The 19,752-nt window shown below is 50.3% G+C and overlaps 1 protein-coding gene across 1 annotated transcript in view; it reads right to left on the reverse strand.

Moving 5' to 3' along the window:
• Positions 1–3,954: 3,954 nt before the first annotated feature.
• The window catches only part of MAPKAP1 (MAPK associated protein 1), a 112,561-nt gene continuing 96,763 nt past the window's right edge, over positions 3,955–19,752 (reverse strand). The window contains exons 10-12 of the mRNA XM_053282117.1: positions 19,428–19,565; positions 7,912–8,009; positions 3,955–4,637 (exon numbers count right to left, since the gene is read on the reverse strand). Of these exons, the coding sequence (XP_053138092.1) occupies positions 4,512–4,637; positions 7,912–8,009; positions 19,428–19,565 (362 nt within the window). The 3' untranslated portion in view covers positions 3,955–4,511. The remainder of the gene's footprint in view (positions 4,638–7,911; positions 8,010–19,427; positions 19,566–19,752) is intronic.

Genomic DNA, 19,752 nt, shown 5'->3' on the forward strand with positions numbered 1-19,752 from the left:
TCGTGGCTGAACCGCTCGAACCGGCTCGGTTCGCGGCGGAGCAGCTGGCCATAATGGGAGAACTGGTCTTGTGGTAGCATGCACAACTTGTCCTCCTGGCTGGGGGGATCGGAGCGGGAGGGAGAGCTGGTATTCCAAGCTGCTCAGGTAATTAGCACAATTCGGCACGCGAGGATTTCAGCTTGCACTGCAGGGTCCCTTTGCAGGGGAGTTGCTAATTGAGCAGGCTTAGGAGGCGGCCGGTTTTGCTGTTGAAGCAGAACTGAAATGCGGGAAGGGGCGGCTGTCTTTGCTGAGTGCCCTGAAGGTGCTATCCTGGTGACACACGGAAGTGAACTGCCACTTAGGGAACAGCGCTGTAGTTCAGTGGAAGAACATCTGCTTTGCATGCAGAAGGACCCAGGCTCAATTCCTGGCTAGGGATGCGCACAGACTAGATGGCACGGACTGGTCCGAATTGGGTTTGAATTCGGATTGAACCTCAGGTCCCTGAACTGGTTCGTTCAAACACATTGGATGGACCGGACAGGTCTACCGGCTCAAAGTGATTCAAAGCGGTTCGTGATTGAACTGCTTGAACCGGTTCGGTTCGCGACAGACCAGTTTGCCATAATGGGAGGAGAGCTGGTCTTGTGGTAGCAAGCACAACTTGTCCCCTTAGCTAAGCAGGGTCCACCCTGGTTGCATATGAATGGGAGACTAGAAGTGTGAGGACTGTAAGATATTCCCCTTGGGGGATGGAGCCGCTCTGGGAAGAGCAGAAGGTTCCAAGTTTCCTCCCTGGCAGCATCTCCAAGATAGGGCTGAGAGAGACTCCTGCCTGCAACCTTGGAGAAGCTGCTGCCAGTCTCTGAAGACAATACTGAGCTAGCTAGACCAATGGTCTGATTCGGTATATGGCAGCTTCCTCTGTTCCTATGACCAGACAAGCTTTTGGTGTGATTGAGCACAGCTCCTAACCCAGAGCCTCCAACCTTGGAGTGGTTCTCTTTGAACACAGGTCACGAGAGCAGAGACTAGCGCACTTGAGCGCCGACGGCTAAGTAGAGGGCCGACAAAAGCAAGGGAAGGGATAATTCTTCATTCCTCGTCCAGCTCCTTGGAGAAATTAAGCTGGTAGAGGCCACAAGGGGAATTAGACACACCTTCCCTGGATGTGATCACTCGTATCGGGTGGATTCTCAGGAGCTTTTCTGGAGGAGCCATTAAGTCCGTCCGGGGGATGCTCCAGGACCCTCTCCTTGCCGCATACCTGAGGACGGCTCTCTTCATTTGTAGTTAAAAAATCTATTGTGACTTGTCAGAAAAAGGGGAATAAATGGGGGCATTATTTTTTCATTCCGGAGCTCAGCGTCTGTTTGCCTAATCAAGAAAGAGGGCCAGCAAAGTCAACCACGGCTGACATGCACATTCTATTTAACTTTTCCTCTGTCAAAAGGAGTTTAAATGTGTAATGAACAGGCCGTGGCGATTTGAAATATAATCCCATTACTCTGATGAGATTACCAAGGCAGGGAGAGTTCACAAATCACGCTTAGGGCCTTTTTATAGCCAACATCACCCGGTTGAGGTTTTTACATTGAAAGCAGAGGTGTGCGGGGAGAATAAAGCGGGAGAGGTCCCTTTAACCGTTTGCTCACTTGAGCTCAGAGGTAGCCAACTTTCTGCCCGGTTCAAGGCAAGGCCAGGCCGGCCCGGGGAAAGGATGTGTGGAAATCTCTGTCTAGGGTGTAACTCAGTGGAAGAGCATCTGCTTTGCATGCAGAAGGCCCCAGTTTCAGTCCTTTGCAGTATCTTAGACTCCTGCCTGAATCCTTCGAGAAGCTGCTGCCAGTCAGTGTTGACAATACTGAGCCAAATGGACCCCTAGTCTGACTCAGTAGGAGGCAGCTTCCTATGTTGCTATTCTAGCTCCAAAGTCCAGCTGACTCTGGCTGCACTGAAAGAGCCCAGACAGCGCAATTGACTCTGCCGTTTTTGCTTAATGTCGTTTATTAATTATTACTTTAAACCCCCTGGATCGAAAGCCTGTACAAAGTGAAGGCGCCCTCTAGAACACGCCCCAAATCCCCCGCAGTGCCGGTGTGGGATGTGTGTGTTAGGAATCCCATTTTGGAATGTGTGGAAAAGGTCAGTGCTCCCTGCAAGTAGAAATCTAGCAGCAAGATCGCAGAAACCGAGCACCTAGAAATCTAGCACCCAAGGGAGCACAGCATGGATTGAGACGTTCCTCCCAGTGTGGTGCTAGCTTCCTAGTTCAATTTCAGCCCTGCTAACTGGGCAAAGAAGCATCTTTTCAAAATGGCGAGTCTGCTCTAGAATATGTCCCAGGATCCTTTGCAAGACCTGACAGATGCAGCGAATGAGTCGAGGTGGGAAAAGCCTCCTCCCAGGGAAGGAAGTTTGAAGCCCTGGCTGTAAAGCACCCCTCTCTCCTCGAGAGCCTCCCCTCTCCTCTGGTGCGTCATAAACACAGCGAGGACTGCAAGGAAGGCCATGCAGCACTGGAGCTGATGATTTAAGCAGCATTAATTTCAGCCCAAGCTCCCTCCTGAAATGTAGCAACAACTCCGGGAGGCAGATTCCTCCGGAAATTCATGGTTCCATTACAGACGTGTCTCCATGAATAACTGCCCACATTAATCTTTGCTGGGCTGCACCCAAGCATTGCCGTAATGAGGTTCCTTCCTCTGGTTTCTTCCCGAGGTTGGACGTGAGAGATCCGGTTTTCCCGCACCCTAGGCAAAATAATAGGCCACAAATTCTGCCTAGGCCTCACAAGGAGGCACCTGCCAAGGTGAGTTCCTTCAACAACATTCTGGCAGGGATCGACTGGAATCCAGGTCATAATGGGTGACCTCCCAGTGCCCTAAGATGCCTGTGTGCAACCATCATAGTGCTATCCCGTGCTTACCCAGGTCTGAGTTATGATGGTTGTGTGCATGCATGTGGGTTCTCTCTTGCTCTCCATCGTCCGGCCTCATCAGTTAACTGACTCAAAGACAGGAGGATCACAGAGAATCCAGTGCACAGACTCCATAGCGCTGCTCATTCGAGACGGGACAGCACTATGGTGGCTGTAGAAGTCACTTCCCGTTTTTTAAAATGCTATTTTAAAAGAGTGACACTAAACATCAATTTCAGGGGCACCACACGGAAACGGAACACGAAATTTGTATCCGATGGGATGCCCTCTATTTCGATGACTCATTTATGAGCATGCCAAGACCCTTCTTAAATAATGTTTAATGGATACAGCCAGACAAAATTCAAATTCTAGCAATGTTCGGATGTGGGGGAATAGAGCAGAAATGGCTACGCTCCTTACCCTTCTTTCTGCCAGTAAGACTGCAGAGCCTTTGCATTGGCAAGGTTTGACGTTCTTCCTTCAGCTGTTTTAGAAGAGCGTTTCAGTAAAATCCCTAAAGTGAATAGTTCTGTCCATGCAGGGACATCTGAGACGTTGGGGCATCTTTTATTTCTCGCAATCTTAGCAGAAGCTTAATTCTCCCATTTGAAAACCCACCTCTTCACCCAAGCTTTTTCAGTTCTTTAAAATTTTCAAGGTTTTAATTTGCAGGTGATTTTTAAATTGTTTAGAGTTTTTGTATATATGACCAAACGTTTTACTTGTCAGATGATTCCTTGAGCGATGTTGGTACATGACTCATCAGGACTTTTTTCACTCATCAGGCTTCATTTTCCACTAGTCACAGACTAGTAGATTTCCTGAACCCTGATTGGAAGCTATTGTGCTTTTCTTATTGGCCAATGACCACAATAAAACTTTGATTAGATTTGAATTTCAACTAAGAAAAACACTCCAGAGGAAAAGCTGCAAGCATCAAAAGCTGACTTTGGGACCGTATCCCAACACGTATCGGGAGCGTATCGAAACACGGATCCCATCTTCTGCTCCAGTGCAGGAACGAAACCACCAAAGAGGCCTTGAGAAAGAGTACAATAGTTTATTAGTAGTAAAAATTGATACATTTGTCCTACAAGTTCTTTTTTTTGTTTTGTTTTTTGTCTTTTTGTAAAATAAGAAATTTGATCATGTCACAAGAGATACGTTTGCGGGCGCGTGTGGGTGCGTTTGAGACGCCGACCGTTCGGTCTTAACCGCCGGGCTCCGTGGATCGCTAGGCCAACCCGTGGTGGCTTTCTTCGCGATCGTACATTAGAAAGTTCTAGAAAAGAAACAAACAAACAAACAAAAACAAAAAACGAAAAGAAAAATTAAACCAAGATGCCAAGCAAAGAAGGGCTGCTTCTTGGCCCCGAAGGTCTGACTGTCCCCTCTTGGGTTGATATGGCTCTTTGTTTCCGTGAAAGGGTGAAGCCCATAGCCGAAAAAAGGCTCGCCGGGCCAGAACGGACCCGTCCCGGGGGGGCTGCCGGCACTGGCAGACAGAGCTCATGAGTCCCCTCCTGTTCCAGGTGTGAGGGGGGCGTCTCTTGCTTTCAATGAAGCCGGTTCTTCAAGGTTGGCTCCAGGCCGCTCTCAGATCTCACTGCTGGCCTAGCTTCTTCTCCTTCTGGAAGCTGAAGCTGGTTCTCCGGCTCAGTTTCCGCTGCTTCTGAATCAAGTAATCTGCCCGAGCGGTGCTGGCGCGGGATTCGAGAATATAGTTCACCTACAAGAGGAGGAGAGAGAAGGGAGGCTCAGTGCCAGGAGGCCGCGGGCGTTTTCATGAGCAAGCCGTGCACCCCAGTCCTAAGGCTGGGGTCAGAAGTGGTGTGCTGAGGCTTCATTTCTGACTGTACGGGTTTTGCGTGGTTGTTAAGAGTACTGGACTACGACCGGGGAGACCTGCCAGGGACAGAACCTGGGACCTTAAACAAACTCATGAAGCTGCCTTCTGCCAAGTCCAAAACCCTTCGTCCATCTGAGTCAAACCCTTGGTCCACCGAGCTCAGGATTGTGGACACTGACTGGCAGCTGCTCTCCAAGGTTTCAGGCAGGGGCCTTTCTCAGCCCTACCTGGAGATGCTACCAGGGATTGAACCCGGGACCTGATGCACGCAAAGAAGATGCTCTTCCACTGGGCTGTAATGATGCTTCACCAGCCTGATCCAGGGGAGGAGAGCTGGTCATGGATGTTCCCCTTTGCTAAGCAGGGCTCGCCTTGGTTTGCATTTGGATGGGTGACTAAAAGTGAGCACTGAAAGATATTCCCTTTAGGGGTTGGGGCCGGAGCTTAGTGGAGAAGCACCAGCTTTGCCTGTAGAAGGTTTCACGTCCACTTTCTGGCAGCATTTCCATGCAGGACTGGGAAAGACTCCTGCTTGAAATCTTAAAGACGCTGCTGCCAGTCAGTGTAGATAATATTGAGCTAAATGGCCCAATGGTCTGACTGTATAAGGCAGCTTCCTATGTTCCTGCTTATTAACTGTTTACCATAAAAAGGTCCCTCTCTTTCATTACGAGGGTTACACATTCAGTCCTCCTTCTGCGCCTGGTATATTTTGGCACATGTGCCTTGATGAAGGCATTTTAAAATGATATTTAACAAGCCAGCTCTTCCTTCAAATTGATTATCTCACAGCGCTTGGGCGATAATCACATAGATAATTTTAATGGAAGGTTAATGCAAAAATCAAAAGAGAAAAACCCCCTTTGCTCCGCCATTAGCTGGTTAATACGCTGTGGCTTCAAAAAAAAGAAAAGGGGAAGAGAAGAGAAAAAAAAACCTCGCCCAATTTTATGCACTGTGGGCTGTTGCTCTTCCGTTGCGGATTACGGGAAAATATAGGGAGGTTTCACGGTCAATAAAGTCCCGGGACCTTTCCTTCTTGATCGTGGAAAAGGTCTAATTGGAGAAGTCTGATCCAATCCACGCAACCTCCTCGAGATTAGGCGGAAATAAAGGAATTAATCAGGGGATTTACGAACCAAAGTTTCCCCCTTCTTCAGCGAAATGTGAGAGATGCCAGTTGTATCGGGAATAGGGGGGACGTGACTTGGCTTACTTGCACGAGCCGCCTGGAAATCTGAGTCAGCCTCCGCTGTCCCTTCTAAAGCACCCAGGGATTTCTCTCGGCTAGGGGTTTCCAACCTGTGTGGTCTGCCAGATGTTGCTGGGGATGATGGGAGTTGTAGTTCAGCAACATCTGGCAGACCACAGGTTGGAAACCCCTGCTTTGGGTTGGTATGTCCCCACTTGGCTGAGGACAGAGGAAGAGAAGGAACACCGACGCAAGAAGTTTGTGGCTAGCTTTTCTGCTTGGGTGGTGGGCGAGAGCGGAAATTCCTTAGCATATGTCAGTTCTGAAGCACTTCCATAAGCTCCCGACAGGGAAAGAAGACCCCGTAAAGGACCCGAAATGGCACTTCAAGCTCATCACTCGAAAATTTTAAATTGCCATAAAACTAATAAACGGCGCCAGGTTCCGTTTAACCTTCCCAGAGCATTAAGCGTCTTCTTTTCAGAGAGTAAATCAACCAGGCATGCGGCAGGCTGTATTTCCTCAAATAAAAAAAGGTAAACCGTAGTAATAAAATAAAGGGGGGAGGGGGAATCTTCCTTAAACAGAACAAAAATTCAAATATCTCCAAACTGAGAGCTGCAGTGATGCTGAGCGGAAGGTGGGGGAGTTGCTTGCTGGAAACAAAGTTTACTCCATTCAAGAGAGATGGTCTTAGGAAGCTGCCACATACTGAGTCAGACCCTTGGTCTAGCTCGCTCAGTACTGTCTTCACAGACTGGCAGCGGCTTCTCCAAGGTTGCAGGCAGGAATCTCTCTCAGCCCTATCGTGGAGATGCTGCCAGGGAGGGAACTTGGAACCTGGATGCTCTTCCCATAGTAGCTCCATCCCCTGAGCGGAATATCTTACAGTGCTCACACTTCTAGTCTCCCATTCATATGCAACCAGGGTGGACCCTGCTTAGCTCAGGGGACAAGTCCCTCATGCTAAGCGGGGTCTTTCTTGGTTTGCATTTGGATGGGAGATTACATCTGGAAGACATTCCCCTTAGGAGATGGGGCTGTCGCTCAGTGGAAGAGCATTCAATTTTGCATGCAGAAGGTCCCCAGTTCAGTCCCTGGCAGCATCTCCAGGTAGGGCTGGGAAAGTCCCCTACCTGGAACGTTGGAGAGCGGCTGCCAGTCAGAGTAGACAATACTGAGCAAGATGGAGCAATGTTCTAAGGCAGCTTCCTATGTTCCATTGAAATAAAAAAATCTGGACTTGATAGACCTTTTGACCAGTGCCAGCAGGGCTGCTCTTATGTCCTCATCAGCCATAGTAACTAAAAGGAACCTCCATGTTCAGAAGCAGTCTAGCTCTGAAGATGTTCTTGGGGTGGCAACACCAAGAGAAGGCTATCACCTTCATGTCCCACTTGTGGGCTTCCTGAAGGCATCTGATTGGTTACCGTGGGCAGCAGGATGCTGGATTTGCCTTGATTTCTCTCCTCCCTGTAGTATGCCGCTTGGTTGGCTTGTGCGAGCTGTTTATTTGGGGAAGGATCTGTCTGCGGGGTGACTGGATTGCTTAATGCTTGAGGCAGGCAGCAGGCTGTGGCAGGCACAGGGGACCTCGGAGTGCCCATCCCGTGCCAGTTACCCTTCTGTCCTTTGCCACATTCGGGAGGTGGTGAGTCCTGGGTTCAAAACTCCACCCAGCCATAAAGCTCGCTAGGTGGCATTGGGAGAATCGGTCTCTCTCCCTCTCTTGCCCTTCCTCTCATCCTAGCCTACCTCACAGGATTGTTGTGAAGATGAAATGTGGAAGGAGGGAGCTGTCTGCTGTCCTTGGAGGAAGTGTGTGTGTGTGTTTTTTTGGGGGGGGGGATTAAAAATAATAATATAATATGTTTATGTCAATCTACAGACACCCAGGAACAGTTGTAAACCCCCCCCCGCACCTGCCCCCTCCCCAAACGGTCCATTCTGGATTCTACGTACCTTCAGCACAATCTCGTTGACGGTCGCGGCATCCGACTCGAAGTAGAGATGTTTGTAATCGTGATTGCTTAGATATGTGAGTTTAAATATTGCATGGCCTGCGAAAGGGGGAACGGAGAAAGAGAAAAGACAAGGATCAAAATGATGGAGGAATGGTCCAGATGAGATGCTTAGGAAATACTCAGGGAGGAGAGCTGGACTTGGAGTGGCGAGCGCGAATTCTCCCCTCTGCTAAGCAGGGTCTGCCTTGGTTTGCATTTGGATGGGAGACTACACAAGAGCGCTGTAAGATATTCCCCTTAGGGGATTGAGCCGTAGCTCAGTGGTAGAGAGCCTGTTATGCACGAAGAAGATCCCAGGTTCACGCCAGGAAAGACTCCTGCCTGAAACCTTGGAGAAGGTGCTACCAGTCAGCGCCAGATACACCAGTGGTCTGACTCAGTATACGGCAGCTTCCTATGTCCCCATGTTACTGGCTTCCAGACTTCTGATAGCTGAGATGCCATTCCACCCCACCCTTCCCCTGAATTAAAGTGGGAGGTGCACTTCACCTCTACAACCACATTTTTAGGACACAAGTCAAAAGCAAGTGCTTTAAAAGAAGCGATCAATATTGGTTATAAACGGACACCGCAGTCCCCTGTATGTGATGTTCACAGCAGAGTATACACGTTAACAGAGAAACATTAAGGAAAGAAATTGGCATCAACACAATTAATTACAACGAGAGAGACGTGAGAATGTCCTTGACCACTGAAACTTAAGAGGGCTACCACTGTGGCTGGATCATGGCCTTAAGAGCAGGGCCTCCCATAAACATATTAAGGGCAGGGCCTTCTCGGTTGTGGCCCCTGGACTCTGGCATGATTGCCCGGTGGCCATCTGCTCCTCAGTCTCCATCACAGTTTTTAGAAAGTGTCCAAAATCATGGCCTTTTAACCCAGGCTTTTATAGGATTGTTCCTATTGTTGCTGCTTTGTATGTTTCATGGTTATATTGTGCCAGTTTCTAAAAATCTTTTAAAATCGGATCTGTATTTTTATATCCTAGCTTCACATTTTAAGCGTGTCATTTTTATAGTCTGGTTTTTTCTTTTGTCTTTCGCATTTTAAATCTTCTTAGATTTTACAATAACTTTGACATTCAATTGCATTCATTTTTAAAAATCTTTTAAAATCAGATCTATGTTTTTATATCCTAGCTTAACATTTTCAGCGCGCCATTTCTATAGTCCGGTTTTAACTTTTGCGGGAACCGCCTTGGGAAGGCGGGAACGAAAGGCGGTACAGAAATGTCACCGTAACCCTAACTCAATAAACGGGGCAGAATTCCGCGGCCCTCTGGTGGACCCGCTAGCTGTGCCTCCCGGCAAATCACAAACCTTGGAGCTGCGTCCCAAGTGAAAGAGGCAAGCCCTGAGAAACTCAAGCAGAGAAGCGACAGGCAACCTCCTTTTTGCAGGCGGGCTATTCCGCTGTGCTTCCAATTCCATTCCGGAGGCGATCGCTACGGAGCTACCTGCGGGGTGAGACTGCCTCTCCCCAGAGAAGGCCGATGGGAAGGAAGTCAGGCCGGAGACTCGTGCAGGTGGACAACGCCTCTCGACTCACGGGAGCCCCTTGCCCGCTAATTGACACCCTCCCTCGCCGCATCCCCGTGTGGTTCTCTTGCTGCACACCAGTTTGGGAATTTATCGCCGATTTATCGCTCTCCAACTTCCAGCAGAACCTCGTGGGCATGACAGAAGGGGGAAGGGGGGGCACAGATGGCAATCTCCGCATACCGTCGGCAGAACAGACGGCGGGAAGGAGCCTGACAGCCTTCTCGTGTCATTTCTATTTAAGGCGAGTGGCGGTGGTTTGCAGGAGAGGCTGCATTTCTTTCAAGAAAAGTTCACTTCCCTGCAACTGCTTCTCTGCCGGAGGAAGGCGGTGGTGGTTGGTGGGGGGAGAAAGGAAATATCCATCATACGGCTCGTTGGGTGCCAGGGAGAACCCGGACTCCCTCCTTCTCTCTGCTCAAGTACCTCTGTCGAAAAAGTGCTTGCACAAAATATCCCCGGTACAGAATTGCTTTCTGAAGAAGAGTGGTGTGTGTGTGTGTGTGTGTGTGTGTGTGTGTGTGTGTGTGTGTGTGTGAACCAGCCTTCTCTCTTCGAGAAAAGGCCCTTTTAGAGGAGGGGAGATACCCCAAACGCCACCTGAAAATAAGCCGGACAGGCAGAACAAGATCTCTGGCAATCTGTAGCAAATCGGCAAGGGATTCCGACTCCCACGGCGGTAAGTAAAATTTCACGTTCAACAAAAATGGCCTCTGCCCTGTGCTAATGGCCTCTCGTGGCCTCAGTCTCCTTTCACCCCATCTGTAAAATGGGACCATCAATGGGTGATGATCAATCAGTGGGGTTTTCTTATAACCTAAAAAAAAAAAAAGGGCCCCGTTTCCTACGGCCACAAGCATCCCTGGGATTTGAACCCAGGACCTCTGACAGCCAAATCTGCCCCTGATTTGTAGATGGGAATGGAGGTTTCCCCAGCGTAAGGCTCACAGGGTGCAGGATGAAACTGGGGTCATCCCCATGGCCATTATGAACCCGGCTCCAGCTTGTGGACCTCGGGGTTCTGATTTTTATACATATATACAGAAATAAAATAAAAAGTCAACCTGCAAGAATGAATCTGCCCATCCCTAGCTTAAAGGTTAAATAACGGAGTCCTGTAATATCCGACAGAAAAATAAATGTTATTGTGGCTATCAACAGCTGTACTGAGAATGGAAGGATAGGTCCCTGCCCCGAAGGGCTTCCAATCTAGAGCAGGACACAAGAAGGAAAATGCAGGCAGAAAAAAAAAATAGAGGATGAGCACTCAATTATTTCAGTTACTAACACCACCTCACAACATGCCCTTGTGGAGGCATGAGTGGTACAATTAAGAGAACGCACTCGGTCCACCATATGGGGTTGCCATAAACGCCCCCCACGCCAAACCTATATGGACACTAAATGCCTTCCATTCACATGGAAATCCATGCACTGGCAATTAAGACTTAACTTATTGGGCTCTCAGCTCCCTTTTCGTTTTAATGCGTCTGGTCCAAAGGTCCGGCTTAACTCATCGACAGAAATAACGGCTGCGTTTTAATAGAGATTTATCCCCTTTTCCCGGAGGGGCCGGGATTTGGAGTCTTATTTACAGTCGCGGATTCTCGAGGCCTCCAAAAATAAGCTGATATACGGCCCGCCAAGCAGAGGCGTCGGTATTTCACGGCAGCATGTTAATTAAACCCGATTATCGCACACTGATCAGGAATTATGAATTCTCTGCGGAAAAACTGGCCCGCGCTCAAAAAGCAAACTTTAAATCATGGAAGCAAAGGAATTATTGGGTTCAGAGCCGCGGCTTCCCTTGTGCTAGGAGTTTGGCATGGCCGACGCGCCGGAAATGTCCTTTGCAGAGAACACGCAGAACGCCAACTTTCTTACAGGTGCTGGGATCTGAAGAGCTGGTCTTTCTAAGCAGGGTTCACCTGGGGCTGGCATTTGAATGGGAGACTACATGTGAACGCTGTAAGATATCCCCCTTAAGGGATGGGGCCGCAGTTCAGTGGGAGATTTATTTACTTATTTATTTATTACATTTTGTATCCCGCTCTTCCTCCAAGGAGCCCAGAGCGGTGGAGTACATACTTAAGTTTCTCCTTACAACCACCCTGTGAAGTAGGCTAGGCTGAGAGAGAAGTGACTGGCCCAGAGTCACCCAGCTAGTTTCATGGCTGAATGGGGATTTGAACTCGGGTCTCCCCGGTCCTAGTCCAGCACTCTAACCGCTACACCATGCTGGCTTTTAACAAAACCGCCTTGGGGGTACGCTTTATGGCATAAAAATGGAACTATAAATAAATAGAGCACATCTGCTTTGTGTGTGGAAGGCACAGGTTCACTCCCTAGTAGGAATGGGAACGGTTCTTGCCCAGAACCTCAGAGGGCTGCTGCCAGTCAGTGTGGACGATCCTGAGCTTTATGGACCAAAGCTCTGACTCAACAGGCAGCTTCATGTGTTTGCCAGGCTCAATAGAAGAACACCTACTTTGCAAATAAAAGGTCCCACATTCAATCCCTGGGATCTCGAGGCAGGAATGAAAGAGACCTGTCAGTGTGGGCAGTACTGAGCTAGATGGACCAATGGTCTGACTTGGTATAAGGTAGTTTCCTATGTCCTTATCTTCCAAAGCATGACTAAGTGGTACAAGGCTTTTTTGGAGGAAAATCCAGGAGTAAAATAGATCTTCCATATACCAGGGCAGTGTACCTCTGAGGACCAGGCAAGCTTCTCTCAACACATCTTCCTGGCTGTTTTCAGAAGGCAAATGATAGGCCCAAGACTGACCCAGCAAAGGAGCCCCACCACAAAAAAGAATCACAACTGTGGCGTCACGTGTGATGCTCAGAACATCTCACCGGCACAAACTTTTAAAAAGGACATTGATCAATGGCTTGCACTTCACCAAGACCAGAAAGTGTTAACCATAAACGTAAAAACCACCCATATATCCATCGCCCTCCACATAAAAGCAGCGTGTCTGAACCTGGCTGATTTATTCAAAACGCTGAAAATGGGATTACGGCAAAGAGGTCCTTTGCATTTGCATTTCCCCGAGAGCGGCGGGGTTTGTGCGCCATCGGCGGCATCCCGGAGGTTGGAGCTTCCAGAAGATCCACCAGTGTTTGATTGTTTGGGGTGGGTGTGGGGGGGAGAGCCCCTTGCATTAGAAGAGCCCTTGATACTGAGAGGGACATTAACTGCAGAAGGCATTCGTTAAGGGGAGTGTTGGAATTCTGCATGCAATGCATTTACTTTTAATATTTATATATATATATGTTATTTATTTGTCAAATTTGTACACCGGCAGTTAACAATAACAAAAAACAAGTTATCCTATATCCTATCTTTCTGACAAAAATGGAAGACGGTTTGCAAGGAAAACAAAGGAGATAAAGATACAATATCAAATAAAAACAACCCGCACCGGCACAAAATCCATAACGCCAAATTCCAAGCAGACTCAACACAGTGCCCGCAAAGATAAGGGCGGAGCGGGACAGCCGGCCGAAACCACTAAGGGTTTTAACAAGCTGGTGAAATAGGAGCAAAGATGGAAGCAGTTGGATCTTCGGGCGGAGGGAGGGGAAGCGGGTAGGGGCCACCACCAAGAAGGCCTAGACCTTCTTCCGAGGGGCACAAGCTTGTCTGGGATTTGAACCCAGAACTGCCGACGCCCAAACTGAGAGCCAGCTTGTGGTGGGCAACTGCTGGCATGCCAGCAGCTATTGAATGACAACTCCCATCATCCCCGGCCACAATAAGTTATAGACTGCTCCTGGACATGGAGGCTCCATTGAGCTCTAGCAGGAATAGGCAACCTTGGCTCACCAACTGCTGTTGAACTAAAGCTCCCATCCTCTCTCAGCCACAATACATTGTAGCGGGGGATGATGGAAGTTGTAGTTCAGCACCAGCTGGGGTGCCAAAGGTTGCGGACCCAAAAGCCATGGCTTTGCCATGGCCCCGAGTTCCGAAACGTCGCCTATAGCCAACAGATCTCTCTCAACGTTTTGCAGTGGCGAACTTGAAAATGGAAGACTGTCCAGGATTTGAACCCAGAACTGCCCACACTGAGACTCATCATGGCCCTAGACCTGAGCTACACCGCTTCGGCCCTCCTGCAGACGTCGGATGACAACTCCCAGCTACGGTGAGCGGCGGATGATGGGAGTTGTAGTCCAAAAAACAGCTGGAGAGCCAGTTGATCAAGGATCAAGAAGCAATGGCCTCACCTCTAGAGTTCTGAAATGTGACATGTATACAGAAGAGTTTTTGGAATGGAGATCTCGAAATTGGAGGCGGAGCGCCCAGGTGCCCAAACGCCATTGGCGCCTGTCCCTTCCCAGGCATGCCCCCCCGTCCCCCTTGTTTTGGAAGAGATGATAAATAAATCAAAGCGGCGCTAAGCAGCTCTTCCGCGGTTGCAACCAGCTCCTGCCTTGCGTCTGCACCTCATCAATCACGCCATTGTCTTCTTGAGAGCCAAGCCTTGTAAATGTCATCTCCACTCAAGCCCAAGGAGAAGCAAATCTGAGCGCAGCAAAGGGGTTTTAATTGGATCGTGTAATTAAACCGGGGAGTAGTGGTTGGGGGAGAGAGAGAGAAAGAAAAAAGAAGAAAGAAAGCGGCTACCTTTGACAGGACAGATGACACCCCTTTTAAAAGGGCTACAAAACTTATTGGTTGCAGAGGCAAACGGACTCTTTTGAAGCTGCCTAGACCGAGTCAGGCCCTTGGGCCATCAAGCTCAGGATTGTCAACTCTGACTGGCAGCAGCTCAAGGTGTCAGGCAGGAGTCTCTCCCAGCCCTACCTGGAGATGCTGCCAGGGACTGAATCCGGGACCTTTGCTGGAGCAAAGGCCTCTCTAGTCCCTACCAGACAGGCCTCTGGGAAGCCCACAGGCACCTGATACAATCTCGTCCTTTCCTGGATGGAAACCATCTGGAAATCTCCACGGACGTTGCGCCTGGGGTTCCATGACGGACGCACGGCGGGACGATGTTCTTAAGCGAACGATTCCGTGGACTACTAAAGCTGCGCCCGGTGCAATCGCGTCGCCAACCCGCCGATTCAACGTACGCCCAGCGGGCAACCAGAAGAACCTGGCGTGGGATGCAAAGATCAGACACCTTTGGTTCTGAAAACGAACCCTGGCTGAACGCGGCCGCCACCCCCCCCCCCCGCGCAAACGACGGCGGCCTTTGGGGCCGTTAATTTGGCTATCACTTACGAGCCAGCCCAGATCCGGCTGGAAAAGCTATTTTCGTGCCGATGCAGACGGCGACAGGAAAGAAGACCGACTCGTGTAGCGACATCAATCAAAACGTCAGCGCTCTTGGCAGCTCCCGACAGCCGGGCGGGTTCAAAGGTTGCGGGATAAAAGAACGAGGGGACCGGGCGGGAGGGGGAGAAGCCGCACTCCAGTTCAGCTCTAATACGCCCTCGCTGGAAGTCGAGCCGAGGTACCTACCGGCTCCTGCATTAGGCGGGATTCATTAATCTTCTTGCCATCTCCCTTAACTAGCCATGCAGAACCGCTCAATAGCAAGCCATATAATGGGGAGCCCCCGTGCCTATTACCAGGTTAACATTCTCTTAAGGCCTGGCACAACAATGGAACGGGAACTGAAAGGAACGCTTCCCACCGCAATTACATGACGGCTCGGGGAGCCACCCACGGACGCGCGGGCCCCAAAGAGGAGAGGAGGTCTTTGTCTGACCCGCCGGAGGACCCAAGCTCCGACAGAGGCCAGCCGTTTTCGGAAGAACTGCTCGGAAACCGATACGGGAGGTTTCCCCGATACGGCAAATGTCCGACGCGAGCCACATTCAGCCGGGATGGAAAGGGTTGAGGGTGGACAGACGGACAGGGTTTGCTCTCAGCCAGAAGGGACACCCTGGGCAACCAGATCATCAAGGACAGCGGTTGTTGGTTGCGGACAATACCAGGGGTGCCGGATACTTCTAGGCAGCTTCAAAGCCACAGATGAGGAGGGGAAGGCAGGCTGAACACCATCAAGGGGAGAGGGTATGGGGAAGGAGGGGGAGAGCTGGTCTTGTGGTAACAAGCATCTTCTGAGCTACCGGAACTCCTACGGTATGGCGGGCGCTTACGCCATCAAAGCACAGTGTGGAAGAAGCTGAAAAAGAGGGATTTTCCTCCCTCGCTCTTAATAAGTTGTGGGGGTCACCTCGTGAAAGCGATGGACGTGAGATGGGGGACCAGTGAAACGAAAGCACTTTTTCATCAGCCAGCAGAGGGTATCGGGTAGAGTGTTGGGTTAGGACCGGGGAGCCCCGAGTTCAAATCCCCATCCAGCCATGAAACTCACTGGGTGACTCTGGGCCAGTCATGTATCTCTCAGCCTCGCCGACCTCACAGGGTTGTCGCGAGGGCACACATCACCATGTACACCGCTCTGGGCTCCTTGGAGGAAGGGCGGGAGAGAAGGGTAAAAACAAACAAGCAACATGTTTCAAGAGGGCATTTGCCAGATTCACAGGAGAGGACCGCTCTGCCGATGGCTTTCTCACGTGACGGCTATACGGAGCCTCCAGGTTCAGATCCAGGATGCCACTGAATACGAGGATCTGGGGAGCCACAGCAGGAGTGGGCGGTTCTTGTCCCGCCCTGCTTGCGGGCTCCCTGGAGGCTTCTGATTGGCCACTACAGGAAACACTGTTAGACTTGATGGAACTTTCCTTTGATCCTGCAGGGCTCTTCTTGGGGTGCCCACAGAAGCAGACCTCTTCAGATTTGGAGGGCGCGCCATCCTCCAGGGGGAAAGCGCTGGATTCATGAGAGCCATGTGGAAGGCCCACGCATCCGTGGCGGGATACCTCTGAAGGCCGATTGATTGCTGGGGGACTACAGAAAACGGCTATTGCTGTCCCGCCCGCTCGAGGGCTCCTTGGAGGCCTCCAACTGCTCCCTGTGGGAACCAGGATTCTAGACTCGATGGAGTTTTGCAGGGAGAAAGCCATGGAGATGTGGGGGCCACCTGTTCGCAGGAAGCTGCCATATACCGAGTCAGACCCTTGGTCCATCTAGCTCAGGATTGTCTACACAGACTGGCAGCGGCTTCTCCAAGGCTGCAGGCAGGAATCTCTCTCAGCCCTGTCTTGGAGATGCTGCCAGGGAGGGAACTGGGAACCTTCTGCTCTTCCTAGAGTGGCTCCATCCCCTGAGGGGAATCTCTTCCAGTGCTCACACTTCTAGTCTCTCATTCATATGCAACCCTGCTTAGCTAAGGGGACCTGATATTTTGCAGGGGGCTTTTGTGCCTGAGCTCCAGAGAGCAATCCTGACGATCCCTGAAATTTAGGGCTGCTATTCAATCTTCATTCACTGGTGCAACTTTCTTGTGCAAACACAGTGAGTCTGGCCGTTATACCATCTGGTTGCTCCAACTTTCAAGCAGTGTTTACGTTCCATCCAAGGGGTACTTTTCCCCCCTAAAAACAGGGTTGTGTCTGCAGAAGCAACATCTGACCTGCTTTCCCTCCTCCTCCTCTTTAAAGCAACGTAAAGGGACATTAGGAGAATCAGATTTCCTTTAAATTACACTATTGCCAGAGGATGTAATCGCATTACGTTCATTACGTGGCTTCCTTAAGACTCTATATCACGTGCGCTTAATTGAGAAGCAGGGCCCTTTTTGGGCTCGTAAACATGGCAGCTCCTTTACGGAGGCGTAAATCTTCCTCCTTAACAACAGGATGCGCCACGTCCAAGATTCAGAACCTCCCAAATCTTTTGTGATAATCAGAGGGCAGTTGGCTTAAACAAGCGCTTTAAAGATGTGCTGTTTGCGAGGTTCTAATGGGCCTGGGGTTTTATGAGGGAGGCTCTATTAGGGCTTCTCCCTGTGTCTGAGTTTGAGGCGCTGGATTTATTTGGCAAATAAAGACGCAGGGCAAAAGCCGGGCTAGTGAAAGGGGGCGCAAACAGTCCCCGCCCCCCCAACAGCCAATTAGGTGCTGAAAGCACAATCATCGGGAGACAGCCTTTGAAAAATCATAACAGAAGAAGCTGCTATATACTAAGTCAGACCATTGGTCTATCCAGCTCAGTATTGTCTTCACAGACTGGCAGCAGCTTCTGCAAGGTTGCAGGCAGGTGTCTCTCTCAGCCCTATCTTGGAGATGCTGCCAGGGAGGGAACTGGGAACCGTCTGCTCTTCCCAGAGCGGCTCCATCGCTAATCTCTTCCAGTGCTGCTCACACTTCTAGTCTCCCATTCATATGCAACCAGGGTGGACCCTGCTTAGCTATACATTAGGAATCTGGAACTATTCCAAAGGTCCCGTGAACTTGGGTTGTGTCAGCTTCATAGGTTCACAGACACCCACAATCAGGGGAGGTTCTGAAGGTGGGGAATGATCCAACCCCCGTGCCACACCTTAGGAGAACGAGCCCCTTCCGAGGAAGGAGCAAAGACGTCTCGGCACTCCACAAAGCCATCCCTTTGTGACACGTCCCGGCGCCCCTCTGAAAGACTAGATGGAGGACGGTTGTGTTACACGAGATAAAAACATGGAAACAAAATATATTGCAGAACTCAAAAACCCCTTATCTCTCCTCAGCCTCGCTCCCTTTGCCATAATTCATTCAAGGAAGCCCCAAGAATAATTTTTGATGTAAACTCTGCTACGAACATATATCACTTTGCCGATAAGATCACCGGCAAAAACCGGGCCTGTGGAGAGAGCGTCGTTCTTTCAGGGCGCCGAAATAAGCTCAGAGTCCCCTCTTGAAAGTTCAAACGCGGCTTATCAAAGAGAGGGACGTGGGGGCGCCGTGGTGATGGTGCCTTTTGCGGCGAACCCTACCGCAGTACGTGATGGGAAACACGGCTAACGCAGACCAGCTAGCCGAGAACATGGCGTCGTTTTTCTGTGGTAAAGAAGAGAGCCAAGGTGGTGTAGTGGTTAGAGTGCTGGACTAGGACCGGAGAGACCCGAGTTCAAATCCCCAAGCAGCAAACGGATTCATTAAACAGCAGCACAAATGGAGAGAGCTGAATTTCCCAAGAAAGCAAACACGGATTCTGAACCTGAATTCTGCAAGGTGTCTGAAAAGGATGCTCATGGCCCAGGAACAACATGAGAGCATAGGACACTGCCATACTGAGCTGGACCACTGCCCCATCTAGCGCTGCGCTGCCCACACTGACTGGCAGCAGCTCTCTAAGGTTGCAGGGAGGAGTCTCTCAAAGCCCTACCTAAGACTGAACCGTCCGCATGCAAGCAGATGCTCTACCAGCGAGCGATGGCCCAATCTTCAGAGGAAGCTGCCTTCGACTGAGTCAGACCCTTGGTCCACCTAGCTCAGTATTGTCTACCCAGACTGGCAGCAGCTTCTCCAAGGCTACAGGCAGGAGTCTGTCTCAGCCCTATCTGGAGACACCAAGGAGGAAACTTGGAACCTTCTGCACGGAAGCATACAGATGCTCTTCCCAGAGCAGCTCAATCTCCTTGGGAATACCTTCCAGTGCCCACACCTGTAATCTCCCATCCAAATGCAAACCAGGGCAGACCCTGCTTAGCAAAGGGGACCATTCACGCTCGGTACCACAAGACCAGCTCTCCTCTAGTTGGATACAGAGCACTTATGGTTTGCTTTTTTTTGGAGGTGGGTGGGACAGAAACAGCCCCCCACCCCCCAATAATGTCTGCCAATTAATCCCAAGAATACACGTGCATTATAACAAGTTATCAGGACCAGCTTTCGAGGGACAGGATCCAGGGGCTTTGAGGGTTCCCATGATTTGACCCCCACGATTCTCCCACGATTTGACCCCCAGTGCATGTGGGGAGAAGGTGGGGTGACTACAGGCAGAGGGGAAACTTGGAAAAGGGACAGGTGGCTTATTTTGGCTGAGCGCAGGAAGGGGAAGCGATGGACTCACTTGGGCTCTTCTCCTCCACAAGGTCGCAGGTGCAGAGGAGCTCCGAATCGACGGAGATGGGCTTCTGCTTGATCCAGAACTTGGTGCTGGCTTTCTGATTGGTCACGGGATCCACCTCCAGCTTGTCTCCCGAAATGCCTGGAGAGGCAAGGAAAGGGAAAAAGAGAGCCCACGGTAAAAGCTCTGAGGAATGCAGCGTCCCTCATTCTCCAGCATCCCGGATGACGCCATGCCCTTTGTGAGTGGCAGACAAACACTAAGGACTAGAAGCACGTCCCCCGCAAATATACCAGAACTCTGGGCAGGTTCTGAGGGCACCCACCAC

The sequence above is a fragment of the Hemicordylus capensis genome, chromosome 17 (assembly GCF_027244095.1).
Source record: "Hemicordylus capensis ecotype Gifberg chromosome 17, rHemCap1.1.pri, whole genome shotgun sequence".
Lineage (NCBI taxonomy): Eukaryota > Metazoa > Chordata > Lepidosauria > Squamata > Cordylidae > Hemicordylus > Hemicordylus capensis.